Source organism: Schistocerca piceifrons, chromosome 5, assembly GCF_021461385.2.
Source record: "Schistocerca piceifrons isolate TAMUIC-IGC-003096 chromosome 5, iqSchPice1.1, whole genome shotgun sequence".
NCBI lineage: Eukaryota > Metazoa > Arthropoda > Insecta > Orthoptera > Acrididae > Schistocerca > Schistocerca piceifrons.
In genome coordinates, this window is record NC_060142.1 from 178,379,037 (window position 1) to 178,402,588 (window position 23,552).

General features: G+C 39.4%; 1 protein-coding gene across 1 annotated transcript in view; it reads left to right on the forward strand.

The window, feature by feature from the left end:
• LOC124798867 (chymotrypsin-2-like) overlaps positions 1 to 23,552 on the forward strand; it is a 42,130-nt gene that overhangs the window by 3,499 nt on the left and 15,079 nt on the right. The window contains exon 3 of the mRNA XM_047262399.1: positions 17,278 to 17,476. Within this exon, the coding sequence (XP_047118355.1) occupies positions 17,278 to 17,476 (199 nt within the window). The remainder of the gene's footprint in view (positions 1 to 17,277; positions 17,477 to 23,552) is intronic.

Here is a 23,552-nt window from a genome sequence, read left to right on the forward strand (position 1 = left end):
AAACCAGAAGCCAATTTGTCGGTAAAATATTTTTTCTCGTTCTGTGTAAAATAGAAGTATTTTTCCACCCGCCTAACTCTGCTCCTTCCATGGTTTTCCCACAAAGTGATTCATATCGGATAGATTCGTAATCAGGGCAAGGCCGCGGTTGTCTGAGAAACTGCGGTACGTTAGACTAATCTTTCAATCCCACTATTGTGCTTGTTATGTGTGTCAAGTGTTATGTAACTCGTTTAGATAAACTAGAAAGTTACTAAGCTATACTTATAAGTATACCATACAGCGCAAACCAAAGCACGCCAGGTAATAAGAACTCACAGCTCTTGCATTCGTGTTGTAATGTGAAACATTATTTAATTCTAAATCATCTGGTGATCTGAACAAAAAATTAATAAACTAACTAATGCCCAAATAAATGTCAATCAATTAACAGTCTGATATATCTTATTGCGTATTACTCTATCTTGTCTACATATCTCCATTTCAGTTCTATAACTTCCAAAATTTAATCCTAAGATTAATATCAATTCCATCCACAGGTCACGTACATATTTGACAAGCTGTGAAAGCTGGTAAACGTCTACAAAAAAAATGCGATGAGAACATACCTACGTGTTGCATAGTCATGCAGGGACGTCGTTTCGAAATAATAATGCGTTCTTGCTGTTTTATTCTCAGCAACCGATTGTGTCAAATGAAACAAATTGGCAGAGGAATAATGGTCAAGAATTCAAATTGTAGAGAGAACACTGAAAGAGATACTAAAACCCCGAACATTTAGTAAAATCTTCGATGAGTTACACAAGAATAACAACACTAAACTGTTGTTGGTGATAAAGTGAAATTAACATTACATAGGCTCCTTCAGCCAGAGTCAGTTAACATGAAAATATTTAATATACGCTACCGATTTACTAATGCTATCAGTAATCTAGGCCCTAGCAATGTATCTGAAAATGGGGGAGGGGGAATCACACAATATTTTTGGTTGAAAGGGCGTGAAAGTGGTAATAAATTTAATATTTCGGCGACTCCGTAGTGTCTTACAAAAGGCAGATGGAATTTGAAAGCATTAAAAAACAACTATAAAAATTTAAACATTAAACTAATGTGGATTCCAACGACAACTCTGTGGTGGAAAAGTACTAAATGAAGTGGAATTTCATAATAATCTCAGATCTCGCTCTATGAACTGATTTGCAGCCTGACTATGACGATTACAGTGTTTGTCTGCAGCAACAAAGTAAGAACTCAAAAGAACTGATTAAGCACTGATGAATATGAGACAGTGAAACCTATTTTGAACTTGATTTACTATAATCTCTCTTGTCCTCAAATGAGAGAGCTGTGAACGTCAATGTAAAGGGAGCAGAGAATCTGACTCAATGGTCTGAAGTTCTGCGCTAAGAATGGTCAGCTGAAGACACTGATACTGGACCCCACATGTCTCCGCCACTTGAGAGCACAGCCGCAACTCTTGAAACCATCTGATTTCTGTGCCTTGTTGGAATCAGATGTTTTCTGCATAGACAAAAAGCAACTTGCTCCTTCCTTCCCACCAATGAGAAAGCAAACCACCAATCCCCTTAACAGTCGCCAGTCACCATCCATTACTGGATACGTGAAAATGTCAAAGAAAATGTCCACGAGGCTTGTTGTTAACAGCGCTGCGTCTACCGAATTTAATATAGAGCACAGAACACAGTTTTGTTATCTTTTCTAAGGAAGCCAGGGTATGCTTATCTACTTAATTACTTCTTCAATAAGCTCCTTGTGACGAACACTTGCTAACTGTGTTCTGTCGTCTGGGAAAAAGGCTTTTTACCTCGGCTATACCACTGACAATGCTATCAACAACAGAATGGCCCCTCTGCTAGCTCACCAGTAGCCTAAGCAACTGCCCATCCACACCTCATCTCTATTTCCTAGGACGCTATACCGGCACTCCTTCTCCCCATGTATCGCCAAGAGCACAGTGTTCCCACGGGTCCCCATGGCTTGTTTCACTGAGCCTTGTTACAAATCGTCGGTCTCACATTCACATCTCTCTTCCAAACCTCATCTATAGAGCAAATTGATATACCGAGTAGCGTGTTATATTACAGAAGGTTGAGAAGAGGAAGAGAAATAAGCTGTACATTCACAGCAATATCAAGACTCCTGGTAAACTAACTCAGCTCCCTTCCGATTCCGTAACTATGGGCTAAATAACTGAAAGACGACGAGCTGAAGGACTTGCCTTCTTTCAGCTTCCATGGTACTACAGGGAGCCGCAAAGAGTATAAACTGTAGAAGACGGAGAATCATCTCTCTTGCTTTTGTTGTCTAACATAGGAATTTTAGTGCTTAGGATTGGATTGTATAGGTTTTGGCCAGCTTGTAGAAATTTTGTACCTGGGACTAGGAAAATCATGCATGAACCACTTGGGGACAAAAAAAATTCTTCCACCACTTCATATCAAATTAAGATTAATGAAGCAGTATGTAGGATTTTCCATAAGATGCATTCTAATTTAAACATCTTCATAAAAAAAATTTCCATTCATCAGTGAAAAAAACTGATAGTTTCAATTTTTGTTGATACTCAAATTCAGAAATAGATGTACTAGCATGAACTTGCGACTGCGATAAATTTTGGTGGGAAAGATACTATTATTTTTTTCGGGTCCGTTTCTGAAAACTTTCTAGGGAATAAAAACCATTTAATTCATAAGAACGTAAAACATTGTAGAGAATTGTCAAGAAGTTGGTTTGCAACTTAAGTTCGGCAGTCCACTTCCTACATTCATGTATTTAGTACTTCCCTCTGATTTAGAGATATTATAGTGAAGAACAAAGGTTAAGGAGATTGAGAAGAGGTACCATGGAAGATGGAACCAAAGTTGGAGGTCTCCTGTTGTTGAAGAGGGACAGCAAGGATGAACATCTTAATGAGGAAAACATAAAGAGAAAGTTTCAGAACTGCGTGTTGAATACTCATAATGTATCTAAGACAACTGTCTTTCACATATGTGTAAATGACTGAATGTAATAGCTATAATTGCAGTGACCATGATTGAATTTTGTTGTGAGATTAGTGTTACAATATCTTAAATCGCTGGAAAATGAGTCGGGGGTTTCATGAAAGGTCCTCACCTGATACAACAAGATGAACGAAATTTTCAGAATTCGCGTTAAAGTTTGATTCTAGAATACTCTTTATTGAGAAACCATCAAAGAAGATTTAAAAAACTGTAGACTTTTTTTATAGCCCAACACACGTTTCAGTACAGATTTTTCTAGACTTATTTGGAGGTTTATTTTCCTGGTTGGTGATACGTTTTCGGTAATAGCACATATGAACCACACACTCAGTTATCACTTTACTTCAATGTCACAAGTACGCTCTTGGAATTATTTTCAAATTCTCTTCTCTGCAATTTGCATTCGGCCTCATTACTTTTTTTATATTCACAAGAACTAGGCCTACCACATCAGTTCCTCTGTCTGTCACATACTGGAACTGAATTGGATTTTTGTTACCAGTTGTGAATGAACAGAACGTGCATTTCTCCCAAATGAGATTCTACATTTTTACAAAATAGCCTTTACTAGTTACTACAAGAGTCGTTGGCCTTGTGTGAACTAAAAATGTCCTGCTATTACCTAGTTGTACAGTAACGCAGAAAACCGATTGTTAACTGTTTTCTGGTTATCATAATGTGTGTGAGATGTAGGAGAAAAATTAAGACAGGTCGCGCATCTGCTGTTTATTTCTCTAGTGAAAAATTATATGTGGCATTATTGTTAGTGTTTATGTATGACTATATATTGTAATAATAGTTTCAAACAATGACGTACATGTGCACTCTTTTACGCGTGCCAGTTGATTACTTTCAAGACAGTCCACGAAATTTTAGACACATTGTATAAGACAAAAGTCGTTTATAAAAATCTGCGATTCCAGTCTGAGGACCAAAACCAGAATGTTTTGTCTAGATCTCAAACAAACAGAAACAGTGCTTACGTTTCCATTATCAGTCACTTGTCGCAGAACATACGACTCCACATCCCCGTTCTTGTTATCCAGAAGAGGCGACAGTGATAATTGTGATGCAAGACATCAGCCTTCTCACTGAACACGTTAGTAGCCTTGTCATCCTCTTGAAGTCCCTACTTGCGTAAGTTCTCTCCTTGAGATCAGCTGTTGACGTAACGTTTACGCCAACGACGGCAACATGTGGGCACTTCAGAGACAATGAAATTTTCAGTGGTCGCATTGATCCTACTGGCTCCAGCTTTTGCTTCGGCGAATTCTCATAGGCTTTGGCTCAGAAGACAGAGGGTACCGAAACCACCATAACGGACTATCCCTGGCAGCTGTCTCTCCTATTAGAAGGGTCCCACGGGTGTGGAGCTTCCATCATTAGCTCCAGCTGGGCGCTGACGGCTGCACACTGAATCGACGGCATCTCGGCATCTCTGTTGACCGTGCGTGCCGGCTGCACGTACAGAAATAGTGGCGGGACTGTGCTCGCTGTAGCACAGGCTATCAAACACAGACTGTATTCCATTGCCGACTATCGACATTGTGTTGGTGCAGGTGAGGTCACTCTTTTGCTGTCCACTGAGGTATTTATAAACGAGCATTGTCAGTACATAGGAACCCATTTTAGTGAACAACTAACACCGTTCCTTTCGATTGATTATCGATACACATAGCTTTTGTCGCGGTATTATGATATTAGGGTTATTAGGTACTATTTGAAAAGTTTTCATTGCTTTTGATGTTTTTAGGGTGGATATTCTATACTCCGTTCTCAATACATTGAACAATATTTGAAGGTCGTAATTGATAATCTTATCACGAGACGTTTGAAAGTTGTTTGCATATTTATTCTGATTTAATAATACTACCTTGTTTTGACCTAGATTTCCGTCTTTTCCAATTGGCACGTATATAAACTTATAATAAATAAGGAAATACATTCAACACTTCCTGGTCGTATAGCGTAATGCGCAGTGCGCTAGCTAGCAAGACCAGTACCTTTAAGAGCCGATTACATGGTTTCACCTCATAAGCTTTTACTGTCTACGTCTTTAAAACACTGACTGATGAGGAAAATTGTTGTAGGAGCGTACTCCGGTACATACCAGCGTTAAACCATTTCAGAGTCAAGAACGTTATTTCTTTCGTTTTCTGCTTCTTTTTGCATTGGTATACCATTATATCCATGACATAAAACCCAATGCTATGTTTTTTCTGCCCGTAGCTACTTCTACCACTAAATCTACATTTTACGTTAACAAACTGAACTTCCTTCCGGGAAGACTATTCCATACATAACTCCCTCACCTACTCTCTCTAAATTGTCAGTATATAGTACCTTACCTGTTAATTTCGCACTACACGAACTACTCATAAAACTCAGTTTCCAATAATATTACATACGACAGCTCTGGTTTTGTTATCGTTAGCTTTTAACTCCAAACAGTGTTGTGCTGTGAGCCTGAATGAAGAGGATCTTTATTCAAAGTCAGCATTGAAGGAATTCGTATCTTTTAGCAAATAGGAATTTCTTCTAATTTATTAATATACTATTCGTATCTTTCCACCCTACCACTAGTTGTGTGAAACAATTCTGTTTTCTAGTTATTTCTTTCACAATATGTTAAGGACTTACAGATTGAAATTCTACTAAATTTTATCTCTTTCGACTTAATTTGTCTTAACTAAAAATATAAGCCAGTTATGAGGTACACTGGATTCTTTAGGTTTTTCAATATTTAATTTGAGCAGATGGACAGTAATTAGGAAACACCGAAACCACGATACATGTCATGCCAAATACTGTGTAATAAATCTGCCAGTACTCCAAACTGTTTATAGTCTTCCCCTAATGGATATATACAGGTGCTGTGTGATTTCCAAGGGAATCTTATACCACTTTCCCTGAAAAATAGAGGCACTTTCAGGAAAAGGTGACAGAGGTAGATAGCAAACTTCAACAGTACCCCATGACGGCTCAATAATATTAAGATCTGGTGACAGCTGTCATCAGAGAGATGCGAAATTTTGTCCTCATGCTTATAAATCCATTCTAGGTCGATGTGATCTGTGGAAAGAGGGGCTTGTTCCCTTGGAACATAACCTCGAGTAGAAGAAAACCATTTATCATGGGATGAAACTCATTAGCGAAAATGGTCACATAATCCGCGGCGGTAATGCCATCTTGCGGAGTAATCATGGAGGTCCTGAAATACGTCGTTATTTCTGCCCATATCACCACCCAGTGCCTTCCGTGTTCCACTCCGGGGAAGTGAACTCGGCGGGAAGTTGGCAAAAGCTTGTAACAAATCTCACCCGAACAAATGAGTTTCTTCTATATATTCTTAGTTCTGGTTGTATCGTTTCGGCATTTCGATCACACAAGTGTGTTTTTAGAATTGTAGTTTTCCCTTCATTTCCCAGATTATTGAGCTCCCTTCTTGTTGCTTTATTGCGGACAGAGGCCGCGAAAGCGACATTTAGTTGTGCAGATGTTCTTGCAGTTGTCCTCCTCTAGCTTTTCATCGCATTGCTTTTCAAAGACAGCTTCCCACGATCAATCAACACACTCCATCGTCGGCATTATGAGTCAAAGGGCGATGTTTTTCCACTTTCCCCGTATGCAATACTGATAGTCGTTAGCGTACTTCTTGAAACACCGAACACTTTGGCTATCTTGATTGCGGAAACACCTCCCATACGAACTCCAACAATGTACCCACGTTAGGATTCATTTAGCAAAGACGTAAAGTACTTACAACTGTACAGAACACTATTCTGACCAGTACTAACACATGTAGCACACTGAGGATGTGGTATCACCGCCAGACACCACACTTGCTAGGTGGTAGCCTTTAAATCGGCCGCGGTCCCTTAGTATACATCGGACCCGCGTGTAGCCACTGTCAGTGATCGCAGACCGAGCGCCACCACACGGCAGGTCTAGAGAGACGTACTAGCACTCGCCCCAGTTGTACAGCCGACTTTGCTAGCGAAGCTACACTGACCGATACGCTCCCATTTGCCGAGACGATAGTTAGCGTAGCCCTCAGCTACGTCATTAGCTACGACCTAGCAAAGCGCCATAGCAGTTGATAATTAATATTATGAAGCATGTACCGTAACGAGAGATGTTCTACAATTATGGATTAAAGTTAAGTATTACATCAACTACGTACTTTATTTGCAATTCTCAAGATATTGTCCTGTTCCAGACCTCACGCCAGTCAGCGTGTAATTAAAAGCGTGCATTTCGACCTCCTCTAGAAACACAGTGTTGGCTCTTCTGCCAACACTACAGAGGACATCGCACATGTGCCATTCGTGACCAAATAAAACAGCGCAACAACGAGGCTTGGTTAGCATCTGCATTTATGTTGAAGCATGAATGTCTCACGGTGTCTCTAGATTTTCGTAGACCCCTGTGCTATCTCCAAGAATGGTTACACTTTCCCATGTAATTTCTGTGTATTACGTTGTTACATGCAATTGTACTACAGTAGAACTCTCACCTGAGTCCCATATATAAAAGTGTCTACGTAGTCGTCTCGCCAACAGATGGTAATTAGCATGTCGATTCAAATAAGTAGTGAAGTACTGAAACGTCCCCTTAGAAAAATTATACAAGACTATGCTTAAACTGACACACAATATTTTTGGCGCAACGCAACCTGACTTTCACTAATCCCTACAAAAGAATGGCCCTGACTAACATTAACCTATACGTTTCACAAATCACTTACCTCACAAAAATCTTCGTTACTCGAACTACTGCAATACAGCGAGCGCCACTACTGCCAACTAAATAAAAGATTCAAGCTACTGAAGGCACTAACTACTGATAGACATAGTTAGCAAATGAAAGACTTTGATAGAGAACAAACAATGTATTTACCTCAATAGTGTTCAAAAATGATAATATATGTACAGCGGTTCATGACATCCATTCTTACAAATCTACTGTTTCTGATGGACACAGGTCCAGATCATCCGCTCTCAAAAATGCGCCATCTCACTTCCCCACATCCACCACTGCTGGCGGCTCACCTCCAACTGCGCAACGCTACGCGCTGTTAACACCCAACAGCCCAACACTACAATAGCCAACAACAATGCAAACCAGGCAAAGACTGCACACAGCACAGCCAGTGATTTTCATACAGAGCGCTACGTCTCTTTACCGATATAAAAACCTAAACAGCCTACTTACATAGCCCCCATGCTCCGCACGAAAAATGTTACAAATTATCTTGGGCAGTGGCCAATAATTATTTGATAAAATTTTTCATAATTACAATAAAAAAGATATCAAATGCACACACTTATCGGTACAATGTTGGTCAAAAGATAAAATTTTCTCACAGTCCATAAAGACAGTCCTGATCATCCATCATAGCAAAGTTTTTTTTTCTCAAAGTCTGAGCAGTAAAAGACAATGCACATGGAAGTAGTGGATTACAATGTCTTGAAGAAGTAGAGTTGTCCTTCCAACAGAAAGACAAGGCTGACTCTTGACATGCAGACAGGTAATGGGCCACAAGAGAGCAAACCCATCGCAGAGTCAATCGAAGTTTTGAAGAATATTGGTAGGTAGATCATCACAGAGCAGACCCACTGTAGTCCTGGTAGAGAATACGGTATTGGTGGGCTACCACTGGTGCAGACCCAGTACAGTCCTTGTAGAAATAATGGTATTGGTGGGCAATCGAAGGTGTGGACCCACTATAGTCCTTGTAGAGATGGCTAGCAGCCACCCGTTGCGACTGTGTAGGTGCACAATCACCATAGAAGTGTCTTGTGGACAATATAGCAAGTCCATGAACCACCACTTGTGCACTCACAAAATTTTTTTTTTAAATGTCCTTAGAACCAGCAATGCTGTTATCCAGTCCCTTGCTGAATTATTAACACACGTGCAAACACTATCAGTCCCAACTTGCCACATATTGTGCATATACTATGACCAACAGTAATGTGTGCAGTGAAATGTAACTTACAAGTTACTTAATTTGATGAACTGGTGTCAATTACGATTTTATAACATAAGAATACAATAACAAAGGTACAACTACATCATTAAAGATCATAATAGTACACATAACATTTGTAGTATTACGGGCTTTACAAAAGAATTGAACTAACATATACATCAGTGTTACAGGAATTATGACATAAGTAAATACATAAAAGATCAGAATAACTTTTGAAACATCAACTTCACATATGAGCATTAAAACAATACAGAATAAATAAAGTCTATACATCTTTACAAAGTAAATAACATATTATTAATGCCAATTATATTTGAGGATAACAGTATTCCTCATCATAGTGAATGTAGCTTAGTATTAGGAGAGAAAAAAATTCTATGAAACAGTACACAGAGACAGGAAGAAAACAAATATACAAGGGTACACAAACACATAATGGGATAACACAAAAGGAAAGGACAGGGTTTGTTTTTAGTGTAACATTTGGTACTGCAGTCCAACCCAATACTTCATTCCATAGATTGTCCCTCTTATTTCGACATTTGTTCCAGCCAAAAAAAAATCCAATCCAAGCATGCCTTCTGCATTTATATGTTCACATATTTCTTACCTCATTATTTATTTTCCATTATCTTACCTCATCATTTATTTCCAAGAAAATCCTACCTAAACCTGTTGTCCCTAAACCGTACTTTTTTGTTCATATCCTCTTTCAAAATACTTTTTTGTCCAAACCATTTTCTTATAGCTTCTCAATGTATTTCTTCCGATTCATCACAACTCGTTCTCTCATGTAGCCTACCACATCTTAAGCTAACTGAAATCTACTGAGCTCAGATGCTAAACCAAGGAACGAGGCACTGCAGCAGCACAAAACAATTAACACAAACAGCAATGACAAAAAATGCAAATTGGCAAAGCAAGAAGCAAAAAATATAAATTAGCAACGCAATTGCAATATTACAAGGCAATGTGCAGCAAATAAGAAAAATAAATCAGTAGTAAAACTGGCTTAACAGAGCAATACAAAGTGAAATTCAGTAGCACTATGCCTGACAAACAGCAGCAGCAAATGCAATAACTTATATCTAAACATGACAAAGCTCAAGCAGAAAAAAATATTACAGTAAAGATGGCCATGTCTAATACCTATGTCACAACTTAACACTAGAGTGATGCATCACGAGAACTTAATGTAGCAGACAAGTTACCTTATTTATGCAGTTCCTGTGAAGGAAACGATTATTTGTGCTCTCTTTTCTAAGAAAGTGCATCATAAACATGTTCTTTACTGGGTCTGTAGACAGAAAATAGTGATATTAGTACATCTATTAAATTTTATTTTAACCAGTGCTACAGTCCAACTAGAAACTAGATATTAAACAATATGAGCAAACTCTCAACTAAAAAGGCAATAGATGTAAAATATTTCTCACCATTTCATTAGGCATTTTAGTAAATATCATAAATTAAGAACTCCACAGTGTAATCAAAAACGTTTTGAAGTTTGAGTGTGTCGTATTTGCGATGCTTTCTACAAAGAAATGTCAAAAGCGAGGATAATGACCTCTTTTTGTCTCCACCTGTACCTCTGAAAGGCACACACTAATGGTTTTTTTCCAGATGACTGTCACGCAGCTGGGTGCCCAGATGCATTACGTGACGGTCACTTAACTTTCTTACCAAAATCAGTTTGCACTACGGTGACAGTCTCATATAAAAAAATTTCACAGGTCGAGAATTTGCGTTGCAAATGTGTAGAAACAAAGTCCTATAAATATAACAGTGCCCAAAAAATTTTTGCCGGCATTGTGATACATTCATGCATTTACACGCATTTCATAACTCTTAAAGTACGATTCTTGGTTTCCAACATCCTTTTTAACAAGCCAGAGTCCTTAACCACTACTCATTATGCCTTACCTTATTACACATATACATATTCGTCGACACTTCTTGAATATTTCATCATAATAAATACGTAGCATAATCAAATTCCTCATATAGCATCAGCTTATTGATCATAAACATAACAGCATAATACACATTGTCATCATAATAATAACATCATAAAAACTCAGTCAAATCTCAAAAACATCGTGCCTTCCTCCAATAATTTCAAAACTTAAATAAAATTCTCTGCTCATTTCAGTAGTGTCATCTACCTCAAATGTACTTTAAAAATCATGATCCCATTCCAAATACATCATTCAAAGCTCTCATAGTATCACAATGGTTCTGAAAAAATATGAACAGTTCACAAAGTACAGACAAAATACAATTTCATAAGTGTGAAATTATTCACCTGTGTAATTGCGTAAACATGTGTCACTAATGTAGTAAAAAGAATGTTTGTTTCTCTGTCAAATAATCAGATAGCTGTCTAATTCTGTGTTAGAGTAATATGGTACCGATGTGTAAAGTTGTATAAGCAAATACCATATTAGCTAGGGCTCCTTGTGCTTGCCAAACACATGGTACACAAAGTAAGCGTGTACCCCCACGAGGATTAATGTAATTATACCCTCAGGTGTTACAGACTACAGCAATGGAATGAAATGTATCATGGAAAACTTACTTTTTAATTCAAAAATCTTTAAAAATAAATGTTTTAAGTACAAAATCAGTCAGTCAAATGCGTGTCCTGTAGCGCTAAATGTGGGTCTTGCTGTAAGATAATTCTTTAGAAGTGTCGTAGTTATCGTCCTCTGTAAGCAAAGTTCTGCTGAAGTCAATGTACTTACCTCATCATAAACGAAAGTGAAATGCTTTGCATATAGATATCGTAGTTATTACATACCTTACCATGATCAAGAAAGTGCTATAATGTAACGTATTGTTGTGCTACGAAAAAGGCTGTCTCAATGTAGCTATACCACAAAAGTTACTACTAAAACATGTTTTACTTTCCAGAATAATACATAAAAACTGTGCAGATATAAAACAGATACACAGCAAAAGCAAGAATTATATTGTGTCACACATTAGTAGCGTCATGGTATAATCGTGTAGCTGCCAAAGAAACCAAATACTGAGTCATCTTTAATCTCACAGAAAGTACTTCAAATAAAGAATGTCTTTTCAACTAAAGCAAACTGTTGCATTAAAATCTCATTAGCAGCATATGTTCTAAGTATGTAAGCCTTATAGTCGTTACATAATTATGCAATTAACAAGCAAGAATGTACACACACAATAACACCATGTCCTCTGTTCACTGTAACAATGCATTCACACTTTCTGTTTAAATAAGTTTTCTTGGTTCTTGACTGGATATTTAACTTCAATCATTATTGCATGTTAACAGATTCTAAGTCTGACAAAGGACACTAGTAATGTAAAGTGAAAAAGTTTATAGCAAAGATTAGGTTAAAAAGCAGATTATCATTCCATAAACGGTTTTACATGTGAAATGTGGTGTAAACATTTCCTCTTCCTACTATGCACAGCTCCAGCTTCAACGGAATTGTCATGTGGTATATGGTACATCGGTAAAGAATGCTCAAATTTTTCTCAAGGTTAGCGTCTATGTTATTTTTCTCTGAGCCAGCCGGCGCACGTGGCTGCCTGCGGTGTGAGTCATTGTCTGCTATCTCTTTGTTGGCGTGCGCCGTTATTGGGATTTGGAGACCTAACTTCGACAAATTAACCTTGTCGAGAGGGCCCTGCCCTGTTTGAATCCCGCCAGTTCTGATGAAATTCAGGTCTGTCGTTATGATCATATCGTCTGTCGTCATGTCGGTAGATTCCATAGTGTCTTTCTTGTCGGTCACGTGGTGGAGAATTTCTCCCTGAATCGTAACTGCGTGCTGGACCGTTGCATCTAAAGTTATTCTGTCTCCATTGATAATAATTATTTTGGTTGCCATATTGTCTGTTTCTCTGATTGTCTCTGTGATAGTCACTACCGCGGAGAGGTGATCTTTCCCTGTAATTATTACTACTCTGCCAACGGTTGTCATATGGGTGGTGTCTGTTTTGGTCTCGATTTGTGTTGTGAGAATAGCCTTGTCGTGTCCAGTTATTATTTCTTTCATCGCGGAATTGCGACGGATGTGACCTGTGATTGTTGTGTTCCTGTTTTCGCGTTCCGTGATTGTCAGTGTCAATTCCTAATTCTTGTAAGAGTCCCTGAAAAGCTCCAATGTCATCTTAGCAACGTCCTGCCAAAATAATATGTCCTAAATGTTCAGGCAATTTGCTTAAGGAAATGCGGATGAGTTCTGAGGGGCTGTATGGGTTTGACAGGTACTGATTCTTGTGCAACATGTCTTCAAAATATTACACAAGACTGGAAAATTCAGATTGTTCGAAATGTTTCATCATTATGATGCTATGTTTTACTCGGTCTTGTGTAGCTTGAGACCAATATGCTGAGAGGAAAGCATGATAAAATTCTCCTTCACTGTGGCAATCGTGAATGACCGATCGCATACTTACTGCTGGTTCATTCTCTAAATAGCCACACATAAATTCTAATCTGTGCTCTAATGACCAGTTGGGGGGGGGGGGGGGAACAAAGAGAGAATTGTTGAAGCCACGCTTGTGGATGAATGTCGTTGCCAGAAATCTTAAATGTTTGGAATTTGCGTGTAGTAATGAACAGCTTATTGTCAAAATCATCGTGTCGGCGAGTCACATGTCGGTCATTGTTACGGCGTTTCGGCGGTTCTATTTCAAAATTCGGTGCACCTTGCCAATTTCTTTCATAATTTCCGAAATGCGCTGTGTTATTATTTAGTGGCTGTTCCGTATTTATATGTCCCTCTTCCCGTATTGGAGGGCGAGTGTCCTCTAAAATATGTAATTCTTGTATTACCTGTGTCAGCAGATCTTGTACTTCCCAGATTTCTCTTTGGTGTTGCGTATTAATTCGATTCTGATTCTGTTTGAATTTCCTGATTTGTTCACACTCTTCTGTGTCATTAAAGACTACCGGTTTTGTGTCATTCAGATTATCATGTACCTTCGTAGATAAATTATTTAGCTGATCCGAAAGTTCAACTACTTTCTCTGATGATGAACTAATTTCCTCCCTGTGTCTTTCTGAACCAATTTTCAGAATATCTACTGTATCCTTTAAGTTCTCCTGAGTTTTTGCAAGTTGCGTAACCGAATCGGTAGATGCAACTGAGTCAATTTTAGCTTGCAAGGTGTCGTGATTTTCATGAACAATAGTTTGCAGTTCCTTTATGGCTGTTTCGTGATTTTGTAATGCATTTTCATGACGCGCAAAAATAGGCTGGAAATGCTCACAGATTAGTGTTTTTACGTCATTACAGACTTTTTGACATTTGGATTCGATTTTATGTAACTCAGTAGTTAAATCTTCACGTGTTTGTTCAAGCGTGGTGTCTAACTTCCGAAGATTTTGTTCCATTGTGTCTAACTGTTGCTGTGTTTGTCTCTGATTTTGTTTCATTTGCTGCATTAATTGCAATAATAATGTATTAGTGTCAGGAATCTGTTCCTCTATGCTTTTTGGCAGTGCATTTTCACCGGCAATATTCACATTTTGACAAGCAGAAAATGCGTCTTGACTCATTTGAGAAAACGGTGAGGACTCAAAACCTGAATCTGCAGTATTTTCAAGATTGTGTCCTGTCATTTCCGATTCCTGAGGCGAGCTGTTGCCGACCGATCGATCGATAATGCTTCCCTGTTCACTAATTGTTTCACTGTCTACGCCATTATTTGCTGCCAGCTCCATTTCCCTATGCACTATTACCAAATTACTACTTTGAATGTCTGATAATTCATTACACAGTGGTGCTGATAAGCTGAGCTCGTCATCACCATTATTTCTCAGTTTACTTTGGAGCCTAGTGTTACGTTTTTCACACGCCATTATTGTCACAATATTTCACATGATGACACAGAAAAGCACAATTTGAAGAGCAAAAATAAGCGAACACATTAACATAGCACTGGAAATAATATCTAGTTAATAGCAAGCGCAGCTGCGAAATACTTGGTGCAGATCTACATGCATGCCACAACTGTTTTACTGTACAACAATGAAAGACTGCAACTACAAAGGAGATTCTCCCTACAATTACGCGCTAGCAATACACAAAAGCTACACTAATTACACAAACTACAAGAAAAAATCAGAAGATTCCAGTGAGGTATCCTTGGCTAAGGGTCGACATATGCAACGTCCCCCTAGAAAAATTGTACAAGACTGTGTTTAAACCGACACACAATAATTTTGGCGCAACGCAATCTCACATTCACTAATTCCTACAAAAGAATGGCCCTAACATTAACCTATACGTTTCACAAATCACTTACCTCACAAAAATCCTCGTTACTCGAACTACTGCAATACAGAGAGCGCCACTACTGCCAGCTACATAAAAGATTCAAACTACTGAAGGCACTAACTACTGATAGTCATAGTTAGCAAATGAAAGATTTTGATAGAGATCAAACAATGTATTTACCTCAATAGTGTTCAAAAATGATAATATATATACAGCAGTTCATGACATCCATTCTTACAAATCTACTGTTTCTGATGGACACAGGTCCAGATCAGCCGCTCTCAAAAATGCGCCATCTCACTTCCCCACATCCACCACTGCTGGCGGCTCACCTCCAACTGCGCAACGCTACGCGCTGTTAACACCCAACAGCCCAACACTACAATAGCCAACAACAATGCAAACCAGGCAAAGACTGCACACAGCACAGCCCGTGATTTTCATACAGGGCGCTACGTGGCGTTACCAATATAAAAACCTAAACAGCCTACTTACAGTAGTAAGAACTTAATTGAGAACTGAATATTATACAATTTAAGTCCACTAAAGTAGATAACATTCCATCAGAATCTCTAAAATCATTGGGGGAAGTGGCAACAAAACGACTATTCACGTTGGTGTGTAGAATATACGAGTCTGGCGATATACCATCTGACTTTCGGAAAAGCATCATCCACACAATTCCGAAGACGGCAAGAGCTGACAAGTGCGAGAATTATCGCACAATCAGCTTAACAGCTCATGCATCGAAGCTGCTTACAAGAATAATATACAGAAGAATGGAAAAGAAGATTGAGAATGCGCTAGGTGACGATCAGTTTGGCTTTAGGAAAAGTAAAGGGACGGTAGAGGCAATTCTGACGTTACGGCTAATAATGGAAGCAAGGCTAAAGAAAAATCAAGACACTTTCATAGGATTTGTCGACCTGGAAACAGCGTTCGACAATATAAAATGGTGCAAGCTGTTCGAGATTCTGAAAAAAGTGGGGGTAAGCTATAGGGAGAGACGGGTCATATACAATATGTACAACAACCAAGAGCTGCTCGTATTAAGAAGGGTGTAAGACAAGGCTGTAGCCTTTCACCCCTACTCTTCAATCTGTACATCGAGGAAGCAATGATGGAAATAAAAGAAAGGTTCAGGAGTGGTATTAAAATACAAGGTGAAAGGATATCAATGATACGATTCGCTGATGACATTGCTATCCTGAGTGAAAGTGAAGAAGAAGTAAATGATCTGCTGAACGTAATGAACAGTCTAATGAGTACAGAGTATGGTTTGAGAGTAAATCGGAGAAAGACGAAGGTAATGAGAAGTAGTTGAAGTGAGAACAGCGAGAAAACATCAGGATTGATGGTCACGAAGTCAATGAAGTTAAAGAATTCTACTACCTAGGCAGTAAAATAACCAATGACGGACCGAGCAAGGAGTTCATCAAAAGCAGACTCTCTATTGCAAAAAAGGCATTTCTGGCCAAGAGAAGTCTACTAATATCAAATACCGGCCTTAATTTGAGGAAGAAATTTCTGAGGATGCACGTCTGGAGTCCAGCATTGTATGGTAGTGAAACATGGACTGTGGGAAAAACGGAACAGAAGAGAATCGAAGCATTTGAGATGTGGTGCTAAGACGAATGTTGAAAATTAGGTGGACTGATAAGGTAAGGAATGAGGAGGTTCTACGCAGAATCGGAGAGGAAAGGAATATGTGGAAAACACTGATAAGGAGAAGGGACAGGATGATAGGACATCTGCTAAGACACGAGGGAATGACTTCCATGATACTAGAGGGAGCTGTAGAGGGCTAAAACTGTAGAGGAAGACAGAGATTGGAATACATCAAGCAAATAATTGAGGACGTAGGTTGCAAGTGCTACTCTGAGATGAAGAGGTTAGCACAGAAAAGGAATTCGTGGCGGGCCGCATCAAACCAGGCAGTAGTTGTCTACCTTCACAGCCCGCTGAGTCATTCCCGCTGGGGTCTGATGTGCAGCCCGTGGGCCTTCCAGATGCCGGATATGGTCTTCCGAGGGGCCTGGCCGTTACTGTGACGGGCTGGAGAACGACAGCGTCCGGTGGAACTCCTGCATCCGCACTGCTGAAGGTGGACATTAGCATTGTCGATCGCTCTACTTGCCAAGAAAACTTCAGTAGCCTCGTAACGAAGCGGATGGTGTGCGCCGGTGAGGCAGGCAAGTCTGTGTGCAACGGGGACTCGGGAGGTCCACTCGTCAGTGGTACACACAGGTGGGCATCGTGTCCTGGGGAGACTTCACATGCGAAGATTATGGCGCAGTTTATACAAACATTGGAGAACTACGTTCTTGGGTCACCAATACTACAGGAGTTTAACATGAAGGACAGTTCCGCCGCTGACTTTCCAGCTGTAGCATATGGTACACTTTTGTTCATATTAGAGGTGGCACTTTTGTATTGCCATTAATTGTATTAATCTGAATGTTAAATGTTGAAATTTATTTTCTCTCTGTAATAAATTCATAGTTGGCTCAAATGGTTCAAATGGCTCTGAGCACTATAAGACTTCATTACTGAGGTCATCAGTCGCAAAAAAATCGTATTTCTCTCCATTCATGACTTATGGCATTTGTCAGGTTATCCCACACTTGTACAGTTTCCTCTATCGCCAGCCATGGTACACATACCTTACGTCACATGCATTTACTAACACTGTCGAAACTAGAAGCCCATTTCCGGTAAAATATTTTTCTCGTTGTATGTAGAACAGAAGTATTGTTCCGCCTGCCTAACTTTGCTCCTTCCACAGTTTTCCCTCAAAGTGATTCATACCGGATTAATTCGGAATCAGGCCAAGGCCGCAGTTGTCTGAGAAACTGAGGATTTTAGATTAATCTTTAAACCGCACTATTTTGCTTGTTATGTGTGTCAAGTGTTATGTAACTCTTTTAAATAGGCTAGAAAGTTACTAAGTTATACGTATATGTACACCACACTTCACAAACCATAGCAAAGGAAGTTACTTCCCCTACGCTTGGTAACAAGAACTCACAGCTAATGCATTCGTACTGTAATGGTAAAAATTAATGACTTTAACGGTTTTCTTTATGATGACAAGATCATCAGGTGATCTGAACAAGAAAACAATAAAATAACTCAAAGATGTCGAAATAAATGTCAGTTAATTAACATTCAGATCTTTATTACTGAATTTTACTCTAACTTGTCTACACATCTCTATTTCACTTCTATAATTTTGAAAATTTAATCCTAAGTTAATTAGTAACTCATCCCTTATGTCACATACATATGTAACAAGCTGTGCCAGCTGATAAACGTTTGTCAAAAAATGTGACGACAACATAGCTACGTGCTGCATAGTCATTTAGAAACACGAGGGTACGTCGTTTCATAATAATACGGGCTTGCTATTTTATTCACATCATCCGATACTGTTCAAATGAAACAAATTGGCAGAGAAATCACGGTCAAGAACTCAAGTTGTAGAGAGAATATTGTAAGAGGTACTAAAATAGAACATTTAGTAAAATAACGGATGACTTACACAAGAATAACAACACTAAACAGTTAACGTGGAGGTATTCTCCCTACGGTGCCGCATCCCATTGTAAAATAACTGAGGCTGGGTAAAGCCGACGTTTAGGCCATGGCTACAGTGGTCATTTCTGCTTCTACTGTTAGAGGTGTGAGCCCAGATGATGAAACATCGGTCTGATTATTTTTACGTAGTAGAGTTAGTGGAAATTGATTTTACAGTCAGTTATTAAGTATGCTCAGATTATCAGTGGCAATGGCACTTTCAAAGGAACTGAGAAGCTCGAACTATTTCTGGCTGTTAGTTGTCTGTCAGTGACGTTCTGCTGGAGCTTGTTTGTCCGCTCCCGTCTAACACACGTCATTAATTCAATTAAACAGACAGTACCTATTACCCGTATTTGTGCAGCTTGGAGGAAACATTAGTTGTGGTCTCGGTCATGATGATTAAAGTTTGCTAGGCACGATGGCAGAATGGCCTACGTTATTAGTGACAGATGCTTTTTCATTTCCCTTACACGTCGAAAATTTGTAGAGACAAACATTAACGTCTTGGACACTATTCGGAAAAATCAAGGAATTTTTAACTTCATCGCGTCTGTACTATGATGCATATGAGCAAATCTTTTGTAGTCTCGTGACGGATGGTTCTACGTAATTGTCGTAAAGAACACAAAGTGGTCTGGTATGATTTTTCCTCCTACATGCCTTCCTTAAAATTTTAGAGTTCGTGTGAAAAGTTGCAGTAAACTGAGTGGGCACTTTAATGTCGACAGACACGCCAGTGATGCTTCAAATGATGAGGGATTCTTTTACTTATACACTTGCTGTGAGTCTCACAATATCTATTTCCGAGATTTGTTCCTAATTAACACGATAAATTTGTGACCCACAGATATCTTGTACAAAGGCGGTAAGTTTTTTGACACACAGAATTCGACTGCAAGCGTTTACATCCTCCCTTAATACCTAAGCATTTGCGTGTGTTAATGCATTCAACATATGTTGAATTACTAGTCTGCCGTCCAACAAATGTGACGTGAACTGCTGGATGGGAGCATCATGGGACGAACTGTAGGAGACGAAGCCTTCTTCGACAGGTTAGCCTCAGAACCTACAATAATTTCCGAAACTAATATACATTGGCTCTTCTGACTCACGTCTAGTGACGCGTGTACATGTGCTTTGACGCGAGCGACTCACCGCGTTGCTAACAGGTGCAGAAAAAAAACGTTAGGAAGGATTTCTTCAAGGATTACCTACGACTGAAGTCTTCTGGAGTACGTAGACGAAAGAAGATGTCTCAGCTGTAAATCTTCCACAAAGTTCAATGATAAACACGTTACCCGAGGCACAGCAGTTTTAGCTCACAAAAGTTCGCTTGTTAGCAGCGCAGCCTCACAGCACGTGGTACTTACTGCTTCTGTGAAAAAAATCACTCTAACGTCTGATACTTTGCGCCAGAATACTGCACGCCAACATTTCAAGTTCTCTAATTGATGGGGGTTCCCCGTGTAATACACTCTCTTTACGTCAAGCCAAATTATCTGAATACCTTTAATGAGTTAGTTAATATAATAACAGCGACTGATATTCTTTCCATATATTCAACCATTATTACAAGAATCTATTTGTACACAACGTATGAAATAGTTTATTAGTTTCAATATTTAGCCACTAGCTGGCATCGCTCAGCAGGCGGTTTGCCCTTCTATGGCTTCGTGTACCAGTTGCCACCAGCTTGCTCTAGTGTGACTCATGTTCACACGGGTAAATTTCAGGAGCATACACTGCTCCTCTCCTTGCATGTGCAGCTCTGAACGAGTTACCACTACTCAACATTTCACTTCCTCTATCTTTAGAGAATTACTCGAAAATGACACTGTCATATTACATATGTCCCTCTACTTCTTTACGGGTTATTGAAAGATACGCGAGATGAAACACCATCTTAAGTCGTATTACATTGTATTTCTGTAACAGAGTGTACCTAGTGTAAAACTTTCATCATGGTTAACAGTAAAAAAATGTTCATAGTTCCTTTACATCAAGCATCTGAACCACAAGACAATTTTTTAGTTGATTTACTTCAAACCGCTCTCCCATCCCATTAACAATTAGAAGTTACTTCAATAATTATATTTCAAAAATAATTACAATACATTTTTTATCCACAAATACCACCACAATACCAAATCTATCTTATACCATCACAGTTCTTACCAACTACCCATAAATTTTTGATAGATTTCATTCATTCATTTCGTATAGGCCATCTTTGGACCACGTTAGTTCCACTGTCTTGCTTTACGTGTTCTGATGTTTGCCCAGTGCTCCCGCATTCGTTCTCGGTGTTGCTCCTTCCTCTCCTGGGGCCAAGCCTTTCCTGTTTATAGTTTTGGCTTTTCTGGAAAATCCTGCCACGCCATAAGTACCTCCTTGACTGGTACACGCTCCAAGATGTCGTCATGGGTGATCCCCACTTCTTTAAGATCTTTCCCGACCTCTGTAGACTAGGACCATTTTGTTTTCTTCTCCTGAAAGTAGGTGATCATACGACTGGTGTGTCTTCCAGGGCCCATTCGGGTCATATGTCAAGGTCATATGTCTATAAACATAATCCCTCTTTCCTGGATGGTATCGGTTATCTTCTCTATGTGGGAATACAGTTCATGATTATGACGTCTTCTATATTCGCCATTCTGTTTCATGGGACCTAACATGTTTCACAAATACTCCTTTCCTTTGCCCTCCAGTTTTCGATTAGACCTCTTCTGTTCATTACTAGGCATTCAGAATCGTCCAAGACCTCCGGACGGATAACACTGCAGTAATGCCTTAACTATACATCGAACGATACTGATCTTTTGCTGTAGATTATTTGGTTAAATGGAATGCCATTTCCATTTTATTCACGTGTTATATGAACGCTTCCTTCTCTAATAAGGTGGCTGTTATCCATTCTCCGAGATATATAACCTTTTCAACTCGCTTAATTTTGCCTTGACCCACTACAAGCTCCCTTCGTGGTGAATATATGTTCATTATAAACTCGGTTTTTCTCTTATGAAATTTGGAGGTCAGTCTCCTGTGCTTGTACGTTAACCTCATTAATCTGTGTCTCACCTGTTTCCATGGAATCAGAAAAAATTGCAAGAACATCTATAAAAGCGAAACAATCGATTTGAAGATTTTGTTTCTCGTAACCCAGCCTGACACCATTTTTAAATTCTGGGTTTTCCAGTTCCTTGTGCCACTCACGAATCACCTTTTTGAGGGCACAGTTGGAAATTTGGAAATTTGTGGTAACGTCTTATACGACCAAAATGCTGAGGTCATCGGTCCCTAAGATTACACGCTTCTTAACGTAACTAAAACTGACTTACGCTAAGGACGACACACACACCCATGCCAGAGGGAGGACTCTAACCTCCGACGGGGGCAGCCACACGGACCGTGACAAGGCGCCCTAGACCGCGCGGCTACACCGTGCGGCGACACAGTTGAAGATCAGAGATGAGAGCCCATCTCTTTGCTTCACTCCAGTCTTTACTTCAAAAGCTTCTGAAGTTTCTCCACTAAATTTCACTTTTGAGATTGTGTTGGTTATTGTTTGCTGGATTATCGCTATGGTCTTCTTGTCTAGGCCAAGTTGTTCTAGAATTCTGATCGGGGTTTTACGATCAATCGAGTGGTATGCCTTTTTGAAATCCACAGAGGTCAGAACAAAATTCTTATTCCTGAGCTTCAGGTTCCAAAGGATGCATTTGAGGTTCATTATCTGTTCGATGCATGATCGCCCGTTCCTGAAACCTCCTTTATACTCTCCCAGCTGTGGGTCTAGCTGTTCTTCTGTCCTAGTTTGCCGAGCTTTCGGCAGAATCTTATATGTTGTTGATATGAGAGAGACACCACGATAGTTATTTACATCTGTTCTATCACCTTTCTCATGAAGAGGATGAATTAGAGAAAAATTCCAGCCATATGGGAGTCATTCAGTTTCCCAAATCTGGCTGATAGTTTCTGTTAGTTTATCCTCTGCATACTTCCAAAGCTCAGAAATAATGGAATTTTCTCATGGTGCTTTGTTGTTCTTAAGCGAATGAGTAATGATCTTGATTTCCTCTTTCGTGGGTGGTAATGAATTCGGGTGTCCTTCTACGTAGTCGGTAAAGGGAAATGTGGAGTCTGGAGGTTAACAATTCTAAAGAGCTGTAAAGTAATTTGTCATTGTGAACTAACTTTCCGTTTGAAGCTTTAAAGTGTAGGCTTGGAGGATTGTACTTGGTGAGATTGGCCTTGAAAGATCTGTTGGAGTTTCCTGTATTTGTCTTCTGGAAGTCTTGTTCACTTTGTGCCAACTGTATTTTCTCAAATGTACACTTCACTTCCCGTATCATATTTGCGGCGTGTTTTCTAGCATCCAGGAAGTTACTTTTGTTAGCTTCATTTTTCTTGGCATTCCATCTCTGCCACGCATGCCACCTTTGCTTAACTGCTGCCTCACAATCACTATTCCACCAAGCATGCTTCTTCGGTTTCAGAAGCGGAACAGTTTCCTTTGCTGTTCTGACCAGGGCTTGTTGCAATTCTTTCCAGCACACTGGATCTAAGGATTCAAGTTTATGAGTGAATTCTCGGTTGGACATCAGCTTTTCCTTGTCAGATCTATCTATCTTCCTTGCCTGTGTTTTTCTGGAGTTTCTTGGAATTAGGTTCATTTTAATCTTTGAAAGA